The sequence below is a fragment of the Hyla sarda genome, chromosome 3 (assembly GCF_029499605.1).
Source record: "Hyla sarda isolate aHylSar1 chromosome 3, aHylSar1.hap1, whole genome shotgun sequence".
NCBI lineage: Eukaryota > Metazoa > Chordata > Amphibia > Anura > Hylidae > Hyla > Hyla sarda.
Window position 1 is genome coordinate 144,045,750 of NC_079191.1, and position 17,948 is coordinate 144,063,697.

The window sequence follows — 17,948 nt, forward strand, 5'->3', positions numbered from 1 at the left end:
CACAACCGCCAGCTGTAGTGTTTGTGTAGACTTCTATGGAGTGATCATATGTACATAAATGATGTGTCCTTGGGCCTTACTATTGATAGCTTTATCTCTTTAATATCTGCATACCATTTTTTCCTGAAGGTGCTGAATAGCATGGCCTGCAATACTATTTTTCATCTCAAATAATGTTTTTAGCCTACAGGACCTTAATTTTTACATTAAGATTAGAAGTGAAGAGACGCGTAAACCCAAATGCATGACAAATGTTTAAATACCTCAGCTGTATGACCTAAGGCTCCTTTTACATGGGTCAGTATTTTACATCCCTTTTCAGGAGGCAAAACCAGAAGTAGATCGTAAAAAAAAAAAAATCTATAATGGAAAGATTAGCTTCCATGTTTGAGATCCACTTCTAGATTTGGCTTACTGAGCAAAAGTGGCCTAATGGTAAATTGACAAATAGCTGGATATGCAGGTCCTGACATGAAAATAAATGGGTTATGGTACTCTTTAGTTACAAAGCACGTTCTTTCACTGACAGCAAGCAGAGTTCTTAAAGGGGTTATCCAGCATAGACAAATGTATCCTTTATACAAAGGACAGGAGATAAATCATGGACCGCCCAATTTCCTGTGATCTTCTGTGCCAGCACCCAGCTTTCCTCCTGCACTGAGTGGGGGTCAGCACACACTCTCCATTCATCTTTGTGGGAGAGCCGAAGCACTGTACTCGGGTATCTACTCTTCCATAGAGATGAATGGAGGGGGGCATGTCGACTGCCGCTTCGTGTGGTGGTCCACACAGCTCCTTACAGGAGGAGAGCAGGGTCACCGCGATCAGCTCAGCAGAGCTCTGTCAAATATGTTGTATGATGACAGGAACACTTTAAGGGTAGGGTCACACGCGTCATATTTTGCTGCCGCGTATTTTCCTGCCCACTGAAGTCAATGGGTAGCAAAATCAGCAGCGTGCTACTCATTGGGGGAGATTTATCAAAGTTGTCTATTTCCCGCATGAATATAGACCAACCTACAGAGGGTTAGGCAGGTCTGTTGTGCGCTTAATTTATCAAAAGTCGCACGACTCTTGATAAATTCTGCGCACGGACTTCGGGACCTCCGACTATCTGTGCGACTAATTTAGAGAGGAAAAAACAGTCTAAATCCTTTGATAAATTCCCCCCGTAGACTTCAATGGGTAGGAAATTACGCATCAGCAAATACACAGCAAAATACAGCACTTGTGGCCCTACCCTTAGTGTGTGTCTGCTGTGGCAGTAATTTGAGTAAAATGTTAGAGGAGTACATAAACTGTTGCCCTGCATTTGGGCTGCAAAATTGTTCACAGATCTGGAATGGTCATTATGGAAGTTCTTTATGTAGTATAAAGAAAGAAACCAGTTACTTGGCCTATTAGCAGATTAGTATCCATACCTGCTGCACATCTGTTTTCCTCTATAAACCAAACTATCATCTGTGTACGTAGACAGTTCAGTGGACTGGAAAAATCAATCAAATCTACCAAACATGACTGTGACAAACTTCCATATGATAAAGCAGGGGAAGCAGTCAATCATTTACCAATTTATAACTTAGAGACAAAGTATAGCAGATCTATAGCTGCTCCTTTTTTTATGGTAGTCATTTTTATGGCATACTGTCAGATTAAAAGTGGGATTATGTGATCAGTGAAGCAGGAAAAGTACTCTGTATCAGTCTACTTCAGTCTTCTTACACCAGCAGGTATACCTACAGTACACAGTATTGGGCTATTATTTAGTGTTAAATAAGAATGGAAGCACAGGTTCTGTACCTAAATCCACATGAAATCTTTTAATATTCTAATATACCGTATTTAATATCCAGTACAAGGTAATGTCCATGCTCATTTCTGAGAATAATAATAAGCCATATTTATTATTTCTTTGGATTCCACTGAATGACAAGGGGGCTAATTCCTGTGTCAGCCTTGGATTACTGCCCCAGACCCCCTAGTAAATATGTATCAGATTTCCTATAGGCAAATGCTCAATGTGGGAATTTAGCTTTGAGTACAGCCCCTCTGAACAGAAAGATATATTTCTATTTGTTAATGATCAGAAGCACTACAATAATGGTGCCCGTACATGTTGTGCTTGTGCCACCATGATAATTGCTGCATGACAGAGAACAGGCAGCAGATCAGCAGTTTACTGTTTCAGGAAAGTTTCATGGTTAATAGAGTTTGTGGTTCATCATAGTAGACCACATGTGGTTTTTGGATTTGCAGCTGTTACCGTGGCTTAGCCATATGGCATGTGGGCACCCATACTCTCAGTGTAGCCCTAGCCTTTAGCAATAGATATATGGTTATATGAAAGCAGAGGTGACTGACATGTAAGATAAAATAAACTGATTTTACTAGCAGGAGACTTTAGCTATCATTGTGCTGTAGGATTGCAGATAAGGGTGTTTATATGGTTACTAATGTGGTAAATTACACTTCAAGAAACAGGAGGGAGACTTGTGCACAGCAGTATACTGTTATAATCTATAGAACACGCTTTTCATGTATAACGCTGAGTTCTGCCATGATATGGTCCAGGAACACATCAAGGGTATTGTCAAGTCCTTACACTAGGAAAATGACACTTGTATTGATTAATTTGGCCCCAGCAGACACTTTATTACATCAAATCAGATCAATATACAAACTTTGTAAATTATGAGCTGAATTTACATAACCCTTTTACATTCAAAAAACAGAGACACCATAGGACGAAAAGGTGGTCCTCGAAGTGAGACAATTACTGGCGGTCCTCCATTTTCATCCACCTCCAGTCAATCTCCAATGGCTTGAAGGCACCAAAACTACCTGCATGTCCCAAAGTTTAGATGGAGGAGATCAGATTTTATCTCCTGAAATCATCCCCCCCCCCCCCCCCCTAATGAAGGACAAAAATATCAGGAGCTCAAGAATCCGAGTTGTCTATCATCAGAATGGACTTCAGTTCTGAAAGTGTCCCAAAAAACTAAACAATGACCCATGATCCATACAAGGCAAGGAGAGGAACCTATAAAAAGCAAACTAAACATCCACTGATGGTCCACGCACTACTACAGCTTACAACAAAAGAAATGCCCAGCCCAGACATTCTACACAAATGGCAACAAATAGTCTCCTACCTACCAATGCAGTGAACCATCTCATCGCTTAACCCACGCCTTGCTGTCTATATCAACACCCCAATCCAAAATAAAGGCCACTAAAATTACTAGGGTCCATCCCACGTGCCCTCAAACACCCTCCCTATACAGACTAACATCGGGACAAAAGGAACCTTATGCTGTAAAAAAGGGCCCTTGGATGCCTGGGTATTTGACTGATAAACCAGCAAACACCATATGCACCTAAATACCTGAAGCCTTAAACAAAACCACCCTTTTCACCTAACCAAATTGGTCAGTCTTAGACCTCTACAAACAGAATTCCACGTTATCATCATGTAAATCAACATCATTATCCCATCCATAGACCACTGCATCGACTGGTTCACTAACTCCTCCAAGCAGAGCACTACAAGAAAACTGCCCAAAACAGTATTTCTTTCTCCCATAAAGTACAAACTGAGAGCTCAGCAACAAAAGCAACTATAATGAAACAGGTAGCTGGCCATAACTAGCACACCAACTCTTTGTTATAACCCTTTATAGCTTATTTTGCTAGGAAAAATGTTGTTACATCCCTACCCCCAATTAAACGCTATTTCAGGCAACATTTTTTCGGGACTTCGGAGCAGACAAACTTTTATCTCTGCAATGCTCCAAAAAACGAGATGCATCCACTGCTTTTACTGTTGCCATGCCACAGTTTAGGTGGCCCATGTGTTGTTCACCAAAGATGTTCTAATCAAGGTACTCACCGGTTGTATGACATCTTCCATAACTCCTCTCAGAAAATGATGAGGGGCTAATATTTCTGTCTTTACAAGAGCCAACCTAGGACAAAATATACACTTGAGATGCAAAATTTAACTTCGCCAGCAAAGACTAAAGTTACCAAAACCAATCTTTTTTCAACACTTCGTTTTTAACCCCACCAATTTATCCCAAGGCAACTGACACTCCACCAAGTCATTATTGACCTTGGCACCAAGAAAACTCAGGAAAGTACAAGGACTTTCAGTCTTGTCTCTTGCCAATGGGATGCCAATGAATCTTGCCCAATCATCTCAATTGAACAATGGTCGAAGTCAAGTGGGCCAATGCACAAAAAAATCATCCAAGTAATCAATCATTGATTTCCACCTCAAAACCTTCCAAATTAGCCATCCAGTCCTTCCAGACCTAGTCATGAGTGCCTCTCCCTAGACTAAAGCCTGAGTTTGGCCTTACGCTGCTTCTCCATACTTCTGTTCGTGGCTTCTGAAGTACATACAAACATACATACAATCTCTTGTAACTGGACGCAGATTATGACAATGACTCAATGATAAAGCTAATCACCAAGGTTTTTAGTTGCCAGTCAGGGCATTACATGTAGGGTTGCCGCCTTTCTCGCTAAAAAAAATACTGGCCCTGCTAATTTGCATAATTAATTATATATGCGTGACATCACAGGATACACATATGCGGGGGAGATTTTGTCCTATTCTGACCCCATAACTTTTTTATTTCTTCTTATACGGGCCTGTATGAGGGCTCATTTTTTGTGCCCCGATCTCTAGTTTTTGTCAGTACCATTTTTGTTTTGATGTGACTTTTTTGTTTAAACTGTTTTTATTGCAATGTAAGTGCTCAACACAATAAATACATACGAAAAGTATCAAAAGCTGGCGGTGAGAAATACAGGTATCATCCGACACCGTGCCGGAAAAAGGATGATCATTCATCAGCATGACACGAGCAGTTACATCAGCAATGAATCAACTAAAACACAGAAAACATTAAAACCAACCACCGTTTGGTGGGAACTCAAGAACTATGGAAAGGGAAACAAAGACAAACACAAAGAAGAGACACTACAAACGCAAAAACATCACACAAATCCGTCCAGGTCAGGGAGGAAGGGGGAAGAGGAAGAGGGAGATGAGAAGGAGAGAGGGAAAAAAAAAAAAAAAAAAAAAAAAAAAAAAGGGGGGGGGGGGGGGGGGGAGAAAGAGAAAGTAAGGGGGAAAGGAGAAAGAGAAACAAAGAAGGGGGGAAATATCAGCCCAGGTCAGACGAGAAAAGAGAAATCAAGTAGCCGGGGAAGAAGACTGTGATAGAATGAGGTCTCTTGCTGCCAAGAACCTGGATACCGTGTATTGAGCATGGGGGGAGGCACACCAGGACGCCCATATTTTATAGAACTTGGCAGGGTTCTTACGATGTTTGTAAACCAGATACTCATAGTTCACTGAGGTGTTCACGAGGGCCTTCCAACCAGCAACCGTGGGAGTCCTAGAGTCCATCCAACGCAATGCTATGGCCTTGCGTGCAAGGAAGAGGACCTCCCTGAGGAAGATGATCTCAGTTGGCGACCACAGTTCCTCATCAAAAAGACCCAAAAGGCAGTGCCTCGGGAGCATCGGCACCGGTCGTCGAGTTAAGGAAGTAAGAAACTGTATCACCTCGGACCAGAATGATGCTATATAATGGCAGGACCACATCATGTGCATAAAGTCAGAGTCAGGATGTCCACAACGGTGGCAAGATGAGTCTGGGCGCCTACCCATTTTAGTCAAGCGTATCGGGGTGAGGTACGACTGGTGGAACATGTACAGCTGAATCAGTCTGTTGTTGATAGAGGGTGAGACGTACAGATGTGAGGAGAGGGCATCATCCCACTCCTCATCAGTCATGTCAGCTACACAGCTCCTCCAGCGCGCCTCGACCGACAGCGGCTCCCCCCCCATCTTAGCATTCAAAAGGGCAGTATATAGAGCCGATATAAGTCCCCGGGGCCCCTGAGTGGTGAACACCCCAATAACCGGGAAGTGAGAGAATGGAGCACTAGACCCAGGGAATTGTACTTGGAAGGCGTGTCTGAGCTGGAGGTATCGGTAAAACGATCGTCTGGGGACAGATTTAACGTCAATAAAGTACTGGAAGTCCCTAAAGGCACTACCATCATAGACATCACTAACGGAGATCACACCATAGGACCTCCAAAAGCGCGGATCCAGTTGGTCAGAGAAGTGCGGCAACGTAGGATCATGCCACAGTTGTCTATCCAGCAGGTTGTCCGTAAAGGCAAATAAACGTTTAGCATAGGTCCAGAGTTTCAGGGCCAGTCTATGCAAAGGAAGCCAAGGGCCCCCCAGACCAACCCTACCCTCCAAGACGGGCCACAGGTGAGAGAGGTGTAGACTGTGGGCAAGGTGATGCTCACTATTGGGGAGGGGCTGCAAGGAAACCCAGTGTCTAAGATACCTGAGCTGGCCAGCCATGTAGTATAGCTGTAGATCGGGTAGTGACATACCTCCCTGAGTTCTAGGTCGTTGCAATGTGGTCAGTTTCAGCTTGGATCTATTAGAGCCCCAAATAAACGGGGGAAAGAGAGAATGCAGCTGCCTAAAAAAGGAGACTGGTACTATGGCTGACGCATGCTCTAACAGATAAAGACACTTGGGGAGGACCACCATTTTGATGAGATTAATGCGGCCCGCAACAGAAAGGGGCAGGGCAGCCCAGGTCCGGAATTTGGCACGGACATAGGATAGAAGAGGTAGAATGTTCGTCTGGTGATCCCCCCCAAACCGCCTGTTGATAATGATGCCTAAATATTTGAACTGATCTACAACCCGTAGGCCATGTAAACAATTCCCTACCGGAGAATCTCTGATGGGCATATACACAGACTTGCTCCAATTGATCCTAAGACCCGAGTAAACCCCAAAGTTGTCAATAAGGCCAATCCCCAAAGCCAGAGTGCACGCAGGATCAGACATGAATAAGATCATGTCGTCAGCATACAGACCTACCCTATCCTCCCTCGAGCCAATGCTTATACCAGCGTATCCCGGATGCTGACGGATCCGGAGGGCCAAAGGTTCAATAGCAATAGCAAATAATAGGGGAGAGATAGGGCACCCCTGTCGCGTGCCCCTGCCCAGGGAAAAATAAGGAGAAAGAGCACCGTTGATGGACATACGCGCCCTTGGGGATCTATATAAAAGGGAAATCCATTTTATAAAGTTAGGTCCGAATCCAAATCTCCGAAGAGTTTCCAGCAGGAAGGACCACTCAACGGAGTCAAAAGCCTTAGCCGTGTCTAAAGAGGCCAGCGCCCAATCCCTCCCCCCAGTAGCACCTAATTGGGTGAGTGTCTGGACCCTCCTGATGTTATCAGATGTGGACCTCCCAGGCATAAAGCCTGATTGATCTGCATGAATGATTTCCAAAATAACTCGATTCAGCCGGAGGGAGAGTATTTTAGCGAGCAACTTATAATCTAAATTAAGGAGGGAAATGGGCCTATACGAAGAACATTCCAGAGGGTCCTTATCCGGCTTCAAAATGACCACTATAGTAGCATCATAAAAGGACTCAGGCAGCACATCAGAGGCAAACGCACAGTTATACATGGCCAGCAACACCGGAGCCAGCTGCTCCTTGTATTGCTGGTAAACTTCCACTGGAATGCCATCGGGGCCCGGCGACTTACCTCTCGCCAGGGCACCCAAGGCATCCTCCAGTTCTTCTATAGTCAGCTCCGACTCCAGAGAGGAGGCACTGACAGCGGACAGTCGAGGGAATGTGATGTCATCCAGGTAGTCAGACAGTTCCCGTGAGGAGTATGTGGCCTGAGAGGTGTATAAATCAGAGTAGAAGGAGACAAATCTGTCAGATATCTGGGAAGTAGTGGTCAATACAGTCCCATCCACCGAACGGACCTGTAGTACCGTCGGAGACTGGGCGTTCTGGTGTATAAGGTGGGCTAGTAATCTACTGGACTGATTTCCCATCTCAAAGGCCTTCTGTTGGGTAAAAAAAAGCTTACGAGCCGCTTTCTCCTGCAAACAATGTAGATACTGTCGCCCCGCATGCAGCCATACAGTTTTATTGTCATCGGTCGGGTCAGTGATGTAAGTCCTCTCCAGGTCAGCACAACGGTCCCCCAGCTCAGACTCCTCCCTCATCGCCTCCCTTTTAATATAAGATATGGCCGATTGTAAACACCCCCGTAGGAATGCTTTAGCGGTTTCCCATACTAAAATGAGGTCGTCAACCCCATTATGATCTACGAAGAACATGGATAGTTGTACAGGTATACCATCATGAGGGCCAAATAAGGACAGCCAATAAGGATTTAATTTCCAGCTTCGAATATTAGAAGGGCCAGGGGTCTGTAGGGTCAGTAGGAGAGGGGAGTGATCGGAGACCCCCCTAGTAACATACGCCACAGCCTGAACCATAGGGAGTACAAGTGGGTTACCCAACATCATATCTATGCGCGAAAGGGAATTGCCGCCAGCGGCCTGACAAGAATATACGCGGGCATGGGGATGCAAATGTCGAAAAGTGTCCCTCCAACCTAGCTCCTGAACCAGGGCGCTTAGCGGAGTCGGGGAAGAGGAAGGAACAATGCCAACCCCTCTCCTATCCAGAGCCGGGTCCAACACATTATTGAAGTCACCCATGCAGAGAACTCTAGCCCCTGGAAAAGAGGCAGCGAAAACTGCAGCTTGGTGGAGAACCTCCAGGGCACCAGGAGGAGGGACATAAATACCCAAGAGGACATAGGGGGAATTGTCGATAAGTGAAAAAATGAAAACAAACCTGCCCTCAGAGTCAACCCGAGTGTGTCTCGCCTCCCATCTCAGGGATTTGTGTATCATAAAAGAGACTCCCCTGGAATGTGAGGTGTGGCAAGAGTGTAGCATCCATTGCACCCAGGGCCTAGACAACCACCGAGTGTTAGGGGCAATTAAGTGCGTCTCCTGCAAACAAACCACAGTAGGTTGGTACTTACGTATAGTGGCATACACCAGAGATCGCTTACGAGGACAGCCAAGACCCCTCACATTCCACGAAAGATACCTAACGTTCGCCATGTAGAGAGAGTGAAGCTGAAATGAAAGGGATGGTGAGAGAAGAGGAACAGGGGTAAAACGAGTACACGACGTGAAAGTAGAAGAGGGGGCAAGTAGGGGGGCGACAGAAGGGAGTGGAGGAGCAGGGAAACCACAGAGAAGGAACGCAGGGAAGAGGGAAAAAGGGCAGGCAGCCCGACCGGGACGTACACAAAACGAAACAGACACAAAACACTAGACAAAGACAAAACAAGAGGGTCATAAACAGATGCAACATGCAAAAGGCCAATGGCCTAAGGCCCAGAGAAGATGTATAATACGGGGGGAACCGTGTAAATCAAGGTCGCAGGGAAACGAGACCTCACAATCTGCCACCAGGGACAAACAGCAGCACCATCAATTAACTAGGGTACATAAACAAGGGGAAATACGGGTGGGCCATAATCCGGGCAATATGCCGCACAGTGTAGCGAGTATGAGCAGGTCAGAGTAACATGCAGTCCCGAGGTAGCAACCGGGCTTCAAGTCCCGTCAGCAGAGTGGTAGCGGGTCGTCAGAACTGCTGCAGTCATGGGTGTATGGCAGCATTCACCAGTGTATTACCAGGTCCCCTGTGGGGAAGTCCAGCATAGGGGAAAGGGATAAACGGTACAGAGAGGATGCAGGGTCCGTTGGGCACAGGGCAGCATGAGGAAGGGGTCTGCATGGGTCCGGCATGAGAGGGGGCTTACAGTTACTGAGGGGCAGTCCACGGGGGGGGAGGGGGGGGGTAAGACAGCGAGGTCGGGTGGGGTATCCAGGTGGGTTATGCAGGTACGGAGAATAAAAGTCCACGGGTGAAGGTGGCAGTTGGGTGCTTCCCAGAGTGTATATGCTCAAGGGGAAGTAGGCCATGAGGGGACCGGGAGATGGGTACAGGGGTACACCAGGGGGCCCAAAAGCAAGTCACTGTAGACAGCAGTACTCACAGTCCACCGGCAGTCCGGGAGCTCCAGACAGTGCAATAAACAGCAGGGCCCAGCCGGGCCCAGATGGCGTTCAGGACCTCAGCGCCTCACATTGCGCCTCCTTGAGGCCCACTCGTCAGCCTCCTGCGGGGTAATGAAGAAGATGGCCCTCTCACCGTCCACGACCCTCAGTCGGGCTGGGTACACCATAGAATAGGGTATCGCCATGTCCCTCAGCTTCCGCTTCACTGCTTGGAAGGTGGCACGCTTCTTCTGCAGGTCCTGGGAGAAGTCAGGGAATATCGACACCGGAGACCCATTGAAGGTGAGCTCTGGCAGGCGACGGAGCAGTCGTAAGGCGATGTCCCGGTCGTTGCAGTTCAGCATTCTGGCTAGAAGCGGCCTCGGCGGGGCCCCTGGCGGGAGGGGGCGAGTCGGGACCCGGTGTGCCCTCTCCACCGCGAAGGTGGTAGTGAACGGGGCTTCAGGCAACAGCTCACGCAGCCATTTTTCAACAAAGGAGCCGGGGTCCTGTCCCTCAGAGTGCTCCGGCAGGCCAACAATTCGGAGGTTGTTCCTCCGCAGCCGGTTCTCCAGATCGTCTGCCTTCTCTTTCCATTGCGACGCAGTGCGTTCAAGGTCTGAAATCGCTGCAGGTAAGGGCGCCACCGAGTCCTCGACTGAGGAGATACGAGCTTCAGCCTGTCTCACCCTGTCTCGGAGATTGTGCAGGTCCTGCCTGATTAGGCCAATATCAATCTTCACCTCCTCCAGCATACTCGTCAGGGAAGTTTTGCACATGGTAATGGCAGCCAGAAGTTGCGCAGACACCTCGCTTAGGGTCATCTCCCCCGGGGCAGCGACCAGTGTAGAGGGAGTCTCCGGGCGGGGGTCAGCGACCGGCTCAGCAGGAGCAGAGGAAGAAGGCCCGGCGCCATCTTGGTCTTGGCCGCGCGCGAAACCCTGCAACTTCGCGGCTGCCGCCACACCGCTCTTATTAGCTGGCATGATGGACCCCACCGATCCACTGCGGTTCCGAAGTCTCTGAGGCAAAGTTCTGAGGTCCAGGATGAAAACAGGATGCTAAACAACACGGTTCAGAGCGGAGCTAGTTCAACATGCGTCCGTTCGGCTCAGCGTCCAGGCCACGCCCCTTGATGTGACTTTTTGATCGCTTTTTTTTATTAAATTCGAGAGTTGCAGTTAGTTACGAACTACAACTCCCAGCATGCCCTGATACAGCCTGAGGCTCAGCAGCTGGCCCAAATGAAAACTACAACTCCCAGCATGTTTGACTGTATAGTAGTATATAGTATAGGTCATTGTTTCCCAACCAGGGGTGCATCCAGCTGTTGCAAAATTATAACTCCCAGCATGTTGGACTATAAAGTATAGGTCAATGTTCCCCAACCAGGGGTGCCTCCAGCTGTTGCAAAACTACAACTCACAGTATGCTGGGAGTTGTAGTTTTGCTACAGCTGGAGGCACCTTTGGTTGGGGAACACTGGTATAGTATGTGGTGTAACATTCCGGGAGTTGGAGGATTGGTTGGATAAATACCGGCCATTGCATTGCCGGTATTTTAATATAAAATACCGGCAGGGTGGCCAAAATACGGTCTGTGTAAAATACCGGCCACCCCCAATTACATGCCATACAGTCAGACGTTGTACTGAGCTGTGCCTAGTCATCTATAGCTGAAGCTGCTGCTGACCTCTCATATGTTGTCCAGTAGGGTATATTGATAGGGATTGTTCTAATAGGACAACCCCATAAAGCGGATTGTTAGCCAGTAATAATTGTTCCATTGTTTTATGCAAGTGACTTTATGATCAGCCGTGCCTTAAAGTTTATTGTACAACTGAATGTAATAAAAGGGACTGTAATAATTGCTTTCTCCCTATAACAGCCGACAGTGTGTGTCTGTGCAGGTTGTGCTTTTATGTGTACATTTTTATGCTGTTAAAGGGGTATTCCAGGCCAAAACATTTTTATATACCGGTATATCAACTGGCTCCGGAAAGATAAACAGATTTGTAAATTACTACTATTAAAAAATCTTAATCCTTCCAATAGTTATTAGCTTCTGAAGTTGAGTTGTTGTTTTCTGTCTAACTGCTCTCTGATGACTCACGGAGCTGTGCAGTTCCTATGGGTATATTCTCCCATCATGCACAGCTCCCGGGACATGACATCATCATTGAGCAGTTAGACAGAAAACTTCAGAAGCTAATAACTATTGGAAGGATTAAGATTTTTTAATAGAAGTAATTTACAAATCTGTTTATCTTTCCGGAGCCAGTTGAGATATATATATATATATATATATATATATATATATATATATATATATATATATGAGGTTTTGCCTGGAATACCCCTTTAAGCAATAATAAAGCAGTATGTTTTTCTTAATAACGGTGTTAAAAAAATAGCATTTTATTTGTTTTTAGGACAGTGTATTTCAACCTACATACACTGGAGAAGAATTAACATGTACTGTGAATAATCTCCAAAGAAGCACACAATACAAATTTAGGGTAAGTCCTTTTAGAAGAGTCCTAGACTACTAGAGTACCAGCAGATGGCGCTGTTTGGCATATTTTCTTTTAACTTGTTATCGTGTTTTCTCTGTGTATTTTATGTGATTCTTAATTTGTAAAATACAATATTATGTCTGCAAATCATTATGTAATAAGGTCTTATGCTTATTAAATGCTACACAAGAATATACAGCATTCAGATCTTTCGGTGCATAGTCTGAAATACTTTACGGCTACACTTCATTGTCTAGAAAATATGTTCGCTGATTCCAAGGCTTGTGATTTTATCTGTATTGAATATTTAATATTTACGATGTGCCTGGTAATACAGTTTTGTCATCTGTTGCAATGTGGTATAGGATGTTAAAATCTGGTATTGTCCTACAGTATCTAGTATCTGGGCATCTTGCTATAACGTGTATCTAGGCATCTTGATATACCGTATATACTAGAGTATAAGCCCACCCGAATATAAGCAGAGGCCCCTAATTTTACCCCAAAAACCCAGGAAAAGTTATTGACTCGACTATAAGCCTAGGGTGGGAAATACATCATCCCCCTCATGTCATCATCCCCCCATGTCATCATCCCCCCCCCCCGTCATCATCCAGACCCTTGTCATCATCACCCTGTCATCATCCCCCCCCTTCATCATCACCACCTGTCATCATCACCGCCTGTCATCATCCCCCTCCCTTCATCATCACCGCCTGTCAATCCAGTGGTCTTCAACCTACGGGCCTCCAGATGTTGCAAAACTACAACTCCCAGCATGCCCGCAGGTCTAAGACCACTGTGGCCTTCGTCATCATCCAATAGTTTTCTACTCACCTCCCCTCTGTGGGAAGGAAGGGTGAGCTATTCCGGGCCATCTATGCTGCAGGGACCGTCCGGTGGGGAGGGTTAGTCGTTCCAGGCTGTCCATCTTCACCGGGGTGGCCCTCTTCCAGGCTCCGGGGGCTGGCCCCGGACTAGTGATGTTGCCTTGACGACGACGCACAGGGACGTTCATGTCACTGGTCTTCAACCTGCGGACCTCCAGATGTTTCAGAACTACATCTCCCAGCAAGCCGGAGGTCCGCAGGTTGAAGACCACTGAGAAGGGATTGACAGGCAGAGAGTTAACTCGAGTATAAGCCAAGGGGGGTGTTTTCAGCACGAAAAATCGTGCTGAAAAACTCGGTTTATACTCGAGTATATACGGTACGTTGTATCTGGACATCTTACTATAGCTTGTATCTGGACATATTGCTATAGCTATTATGTGGACATCTTCTTATATCTAGTATATGGGTATCTTGCCATGTATACATTAGTATCTGGGGATCTTTCTGTATCTACATGTTTTTCTGGGAATCTTGTTATATCTATTATTTGGGCATCTACCTATATCTATAGCATCTGGAGAATTTCTTTATATTTAGTATCTGGGCATCTTCCTATATCTACTATTTTTGCATCTACTATATGGGCATTTTACTATAGTATATTGACATCTGGCTATATCTACTATCTTGGCATCGTACTATAGCTTGCATATGTTTTTCTCTGTTTAATTCTCTTAAGAAAATGTCAAGTGCATACAGGTCAAATGGGGACAATTATAAAAAAAAAAAAAAACCACCCCCCACCGCCCCGGCCCCATTGCCTCCCCCATCCCCGGTTTTATAATTACCTGTTCCCAGGCCCCGGGTCCACTCTACATCTGGCTCCGATGACGTCCTCCTGAGCAGTCACTGTGCGCACTGACGGTGACATTGCGTCACGTCACTCGTCATTGCGCACAGCGTAACGGAGGACGCAGCAGGAGCCCGAAGTTGCGTGGACCCCGGCCCCCGGGAACAGGTAATTATAAAACCGGGGATGGGGGAGGCAATGGGGCCAGGGCGGTGTGGTGGGGGGTGCGACGCGGTGGGGCGGTGGGGTGGGGGGCATTATCGGATTATTGGCAAGGTAATTGCCGATAATGCCCAAAATCGTGAATATTGGCCGATAATATCGGCCAAACCGATAATCGGTCGATCCCTAATTACTTCTATTAAAAAATCTTAATCCTTTCAGTACTTATGAGCTGCTGAAGTTAAGGTTGTTCTTTTCTGTCTAAGTACTCTCTGATGACACGTGTCTCGGGAACCGCCCAGTTTAGAAGAGGTTTGCTATGTGGATTTGCTTCTAAACTGGACTTTTCCCAAGACACGTGTCATCAGAGAGCACTTAGACAGAAAAGAACAACCTTAACTTCAGAAGCTCATAAGTACTGAAAGGATTAAGATTTTTTAATAGAAGTAATTTACAAATCTGTTTAACTTGCTGTAGCCAGTTGATATATAAAAAAAAGTTTTTTCCTGGATAAACCCTTTAAGTCTACAATGGGACCATGGATGGGAGTGAGCAATACATAATTTTACTCAGGTTCACCTGCACTATAACCCTGTATATTGAGTTGTGCGATTGAACCGGATGTCAGTTTCCCTTTAAAAGTTCCCCTCTATGTCAGGAGCATGTTTCATCTGTAGAGTAAGTGCGTTCATATTTAATTTTCTCCTATTGCTTTCTTTACTACAGCTTATTGCCTCCAATGTTGAAGGAAGTAGCAGTCCGAGTGAAATATTGGTCTGCACCACAAGTCCGGACCAGCCAGGTCCTCCATCTCAACCTGCAGTTATGGGCTCTGTCTCTGCACATGGCTTCACAGTTCATTGGGGTGAGTACAAGCATCCATGACTCTATCATTGTATATGTATCAAGCTGCATATTTATTCTGCGTGCACAAATGCAATGCATCCGTATAACTAGCAGCTCAGAGGCACTCGGTAGAGTTATTGTCTTAATATGGAGCAATTGTGAAACACTCTGCTTCAGTACACAAGATATCACTGCGTATGGAGATAAAGACGGAGGTAGCATTTTAATAAATGCCTGTAACTGAAAAACCTGTCCCCTGAAATGAATGAAATGGCATCTCATTCATATTCAGACAGACACCGAGCTTATCAAGCTGAGATAAGAGAAACACGGTCCTCTCTTGACGGCGCCGTTCCTGGCAGTTTGGGATGCTAATAAAGAGCTGTATATGGAGATGTGCAGAACATTGTTTGTTGCGAGTAATATTTCCTTGACAGAGGCGTTATGGTAAAAAAAATTTTTTGACTTTTTGTTCAATGCTGACTGGATAAAAATGCAGACAATGTACAGTATAACTCCAGCTCCATGTCGTGCGGTGCGCACAACATGGAGCTGGAGTTATACTGTACATTGTCTGCATTTTTATCCAGTCAGCATTGAACAAATAAAGTCAGTGCTGAAGGCAGGGGTGGAACAGGTGACCATGTGACCAATAGCAAAACTTGAATTAGGCCTACTTTCTGCTTAGACCACGTGTAAAAATGGTCCATTTTCGTACTAAAATTATTGACCTACATTAAAGGAGAACTCCGGAATATAAAAATTGTCGCCCATAGTGCCTGCAGTAAAAAAATAAAGATGTACATACTTTCCTCCGCTCCACCGGGGCTTCCGGTAACCGGTTCCGGTCTCCGACGCGATCCACTTCCTGGTTGCCGGTGGTCGGCGAGTCATACTGCACTCAGCCAATCAACGGCAGCAGCGAAGTCAAACTCGGCCGGCGATAGGCTGAGCGGCAGTGTGAAAACGCTTCAGGACACAAAATTCTTCACTACACCGGCACCCTTGGCCGGGGCCGAAAACGTCACACTGCCGCTCAGCCTATCGCCGGCCGAGTTGGGACTTCACTGCTGCCGGTGATTGGCTGAGCGTGGTAAGACTCTCCGACCACCGACAACTAGGAAGAGGATCACGGCGGAGACCGGAGCCGCTTACCGGAGGCCCCGGGGGAGCGGAGGAAGGTATGTACATCTTTAATTTTTTTTACTGCCGGCAGTATGGGCGACAATTTTTATATTCCAGAGTTCTCCTTTAAAGGAGTACTCCAGTGGAATTTTTTTTTTTATATATATAAACTGGTGCCAGAAAGTTAAACAGATTTGTAAATTACTTCTATTTAAAAATCTTTATCCTTCCAGTACTTATTAGCTGCTTTCTACTACAGAGAAAGTTCTTTTCTTTTTGAATTTTCTTTTTTTTTCTGTATACAGTGCTCTCTGCTGACACCTCTGTCCGTACCAGGAATTGTCCAGAGTAGGATAGGTTTGCTATGGGGATTTGCTCCTGCTTTGGACAGTTCCTGAAATGAACAGAGGTGTCAACAGAGAGCACCGTGGACAGAACTTTCTCCTCCGTATCTCCCTCTCCTCCCCACTCTGTATGTGACTCCACTGCGCATGTGCTGGCTTCCTGTGTACACCCAGAAGCGGCCTCAGCGCAGTGGAGTCACATGCAGAGCGGGGAGGAGAGGGAGGGCGTGAATATGCATAAGCCAGGCGGTGCTGCGGGCCGAGCGGCGGTGATGTCACAGTGCCAGATGAAGGCAGTAACTCCGCCCGTGCCAGTTAGAAGATAATTTGCATATCTGGAATAATGAAGATAACGGGCGAATGGTGGGGCGGATTCGGGCATGGTAGGCATCATATTGATCAATGTCACCTGCACAGCCAGTACTCTGGTTAGGGCGGGGGACATTTGGAGACAGTTTTCCTTTAAAAATCAGACAATGTGATTTTATGTTTTTTTTCCTCATTCTGTCTCTCATAGTTGAGCTATGATGAAAATTACAGGCTTATCTCATCTTTTTAAGTGGGAGAACTTGCACAATTGGTGGCTGACTAAATACTTTTTTTTACCCACTGTATGTCACGTTTCAAGTCCACATTGGACTCTTTGTCAGATCTTTCCCTGAGCCTGTTTTCAGATTGCTTACGTACAAGAAATGTTTAAAATTATCGCTCCTTGTTTGATAAATTTGTTGCAACAATGTACACTATCCGACAGGATAGGTCTGCTCCAGCCTGGAGTCAACTTGTGTAAATATTAGAGCTTTTTAAAGCAAAAAGCGTTTGTGGGGAGTGTATTGATGGCGATAGTCACACATTTGTGAACATCCAAAGAGTGCAAGTGCTGATAAATTCCTCCCTTGGTCCTTAGGGTCCCAAGTATTATACTTTGTTTTATAAAAAAAAAAATGTTATATTAAGTCTATGAAGTAATGGTATGAAAACTCAGGTTTGCTAAAATGTATTTGTAGAATAATTTAATGGTCTAAAGATTAAAACAAAGGGGGGAAAAGATGCAGTAAATGTATTGTTTTTGCGCCACTTTACATGGTAATGTCTCTTTCAGATGCTCCCGAGGACAACGGTGGCTCAGAAATACTCAAATACCTTTTGGAGATTTCCGAAGGGGCTTCTGAAGGTGTGTAATATTGCGAAAGTTGTATTTACATTTATAGTGTTTTTATGAATACATCAAAAACTTACATGATAAAACAAGTTACCAATGTTCTGAGCATGTTTATCTTTTAGATGGGGGCCAAAATAAGAGCTATGAGATAGGTATTGT

At 45.6% G+C, this 17,948-nt stretch overlaps 1 protein-coding gene across 4 annotated transcripts in view; it reads left to right on the forward strand.

Annotated features, from left to right (window-relative positions):
- The window catches only part of FNDC3B (fibronectin type III domain containing 3B), a 350,539-nt gene that overhangs the window by 239,359 nt on the left and 93,232 nt on the right, over nucleotides 1–17,948 (forward strand). For all 4 annotated transcript variants that reach the window (XM_056565195.1, XM_056565194.1, XM_056565197.1 and 1 more), the window contains 3 exons: nucleotides 12,384–12,470; nucleotides 15,039–15,177; nucleotides 17,730–17,801. In XM_056565195.1, coding sequence (XP_056421170.1) covers nucleotides 12,384–12,470; nucleotides 15,039–15,177; nucleotides 17,730–17,801 — 298 coding nt within the window. The remainder of the gene's footprint in view (nucleotides 1–12,383; nucleotides 12,471–15,038; nucleotides 15,178–17,729; nucleotides 17,802–17,948) is intronic.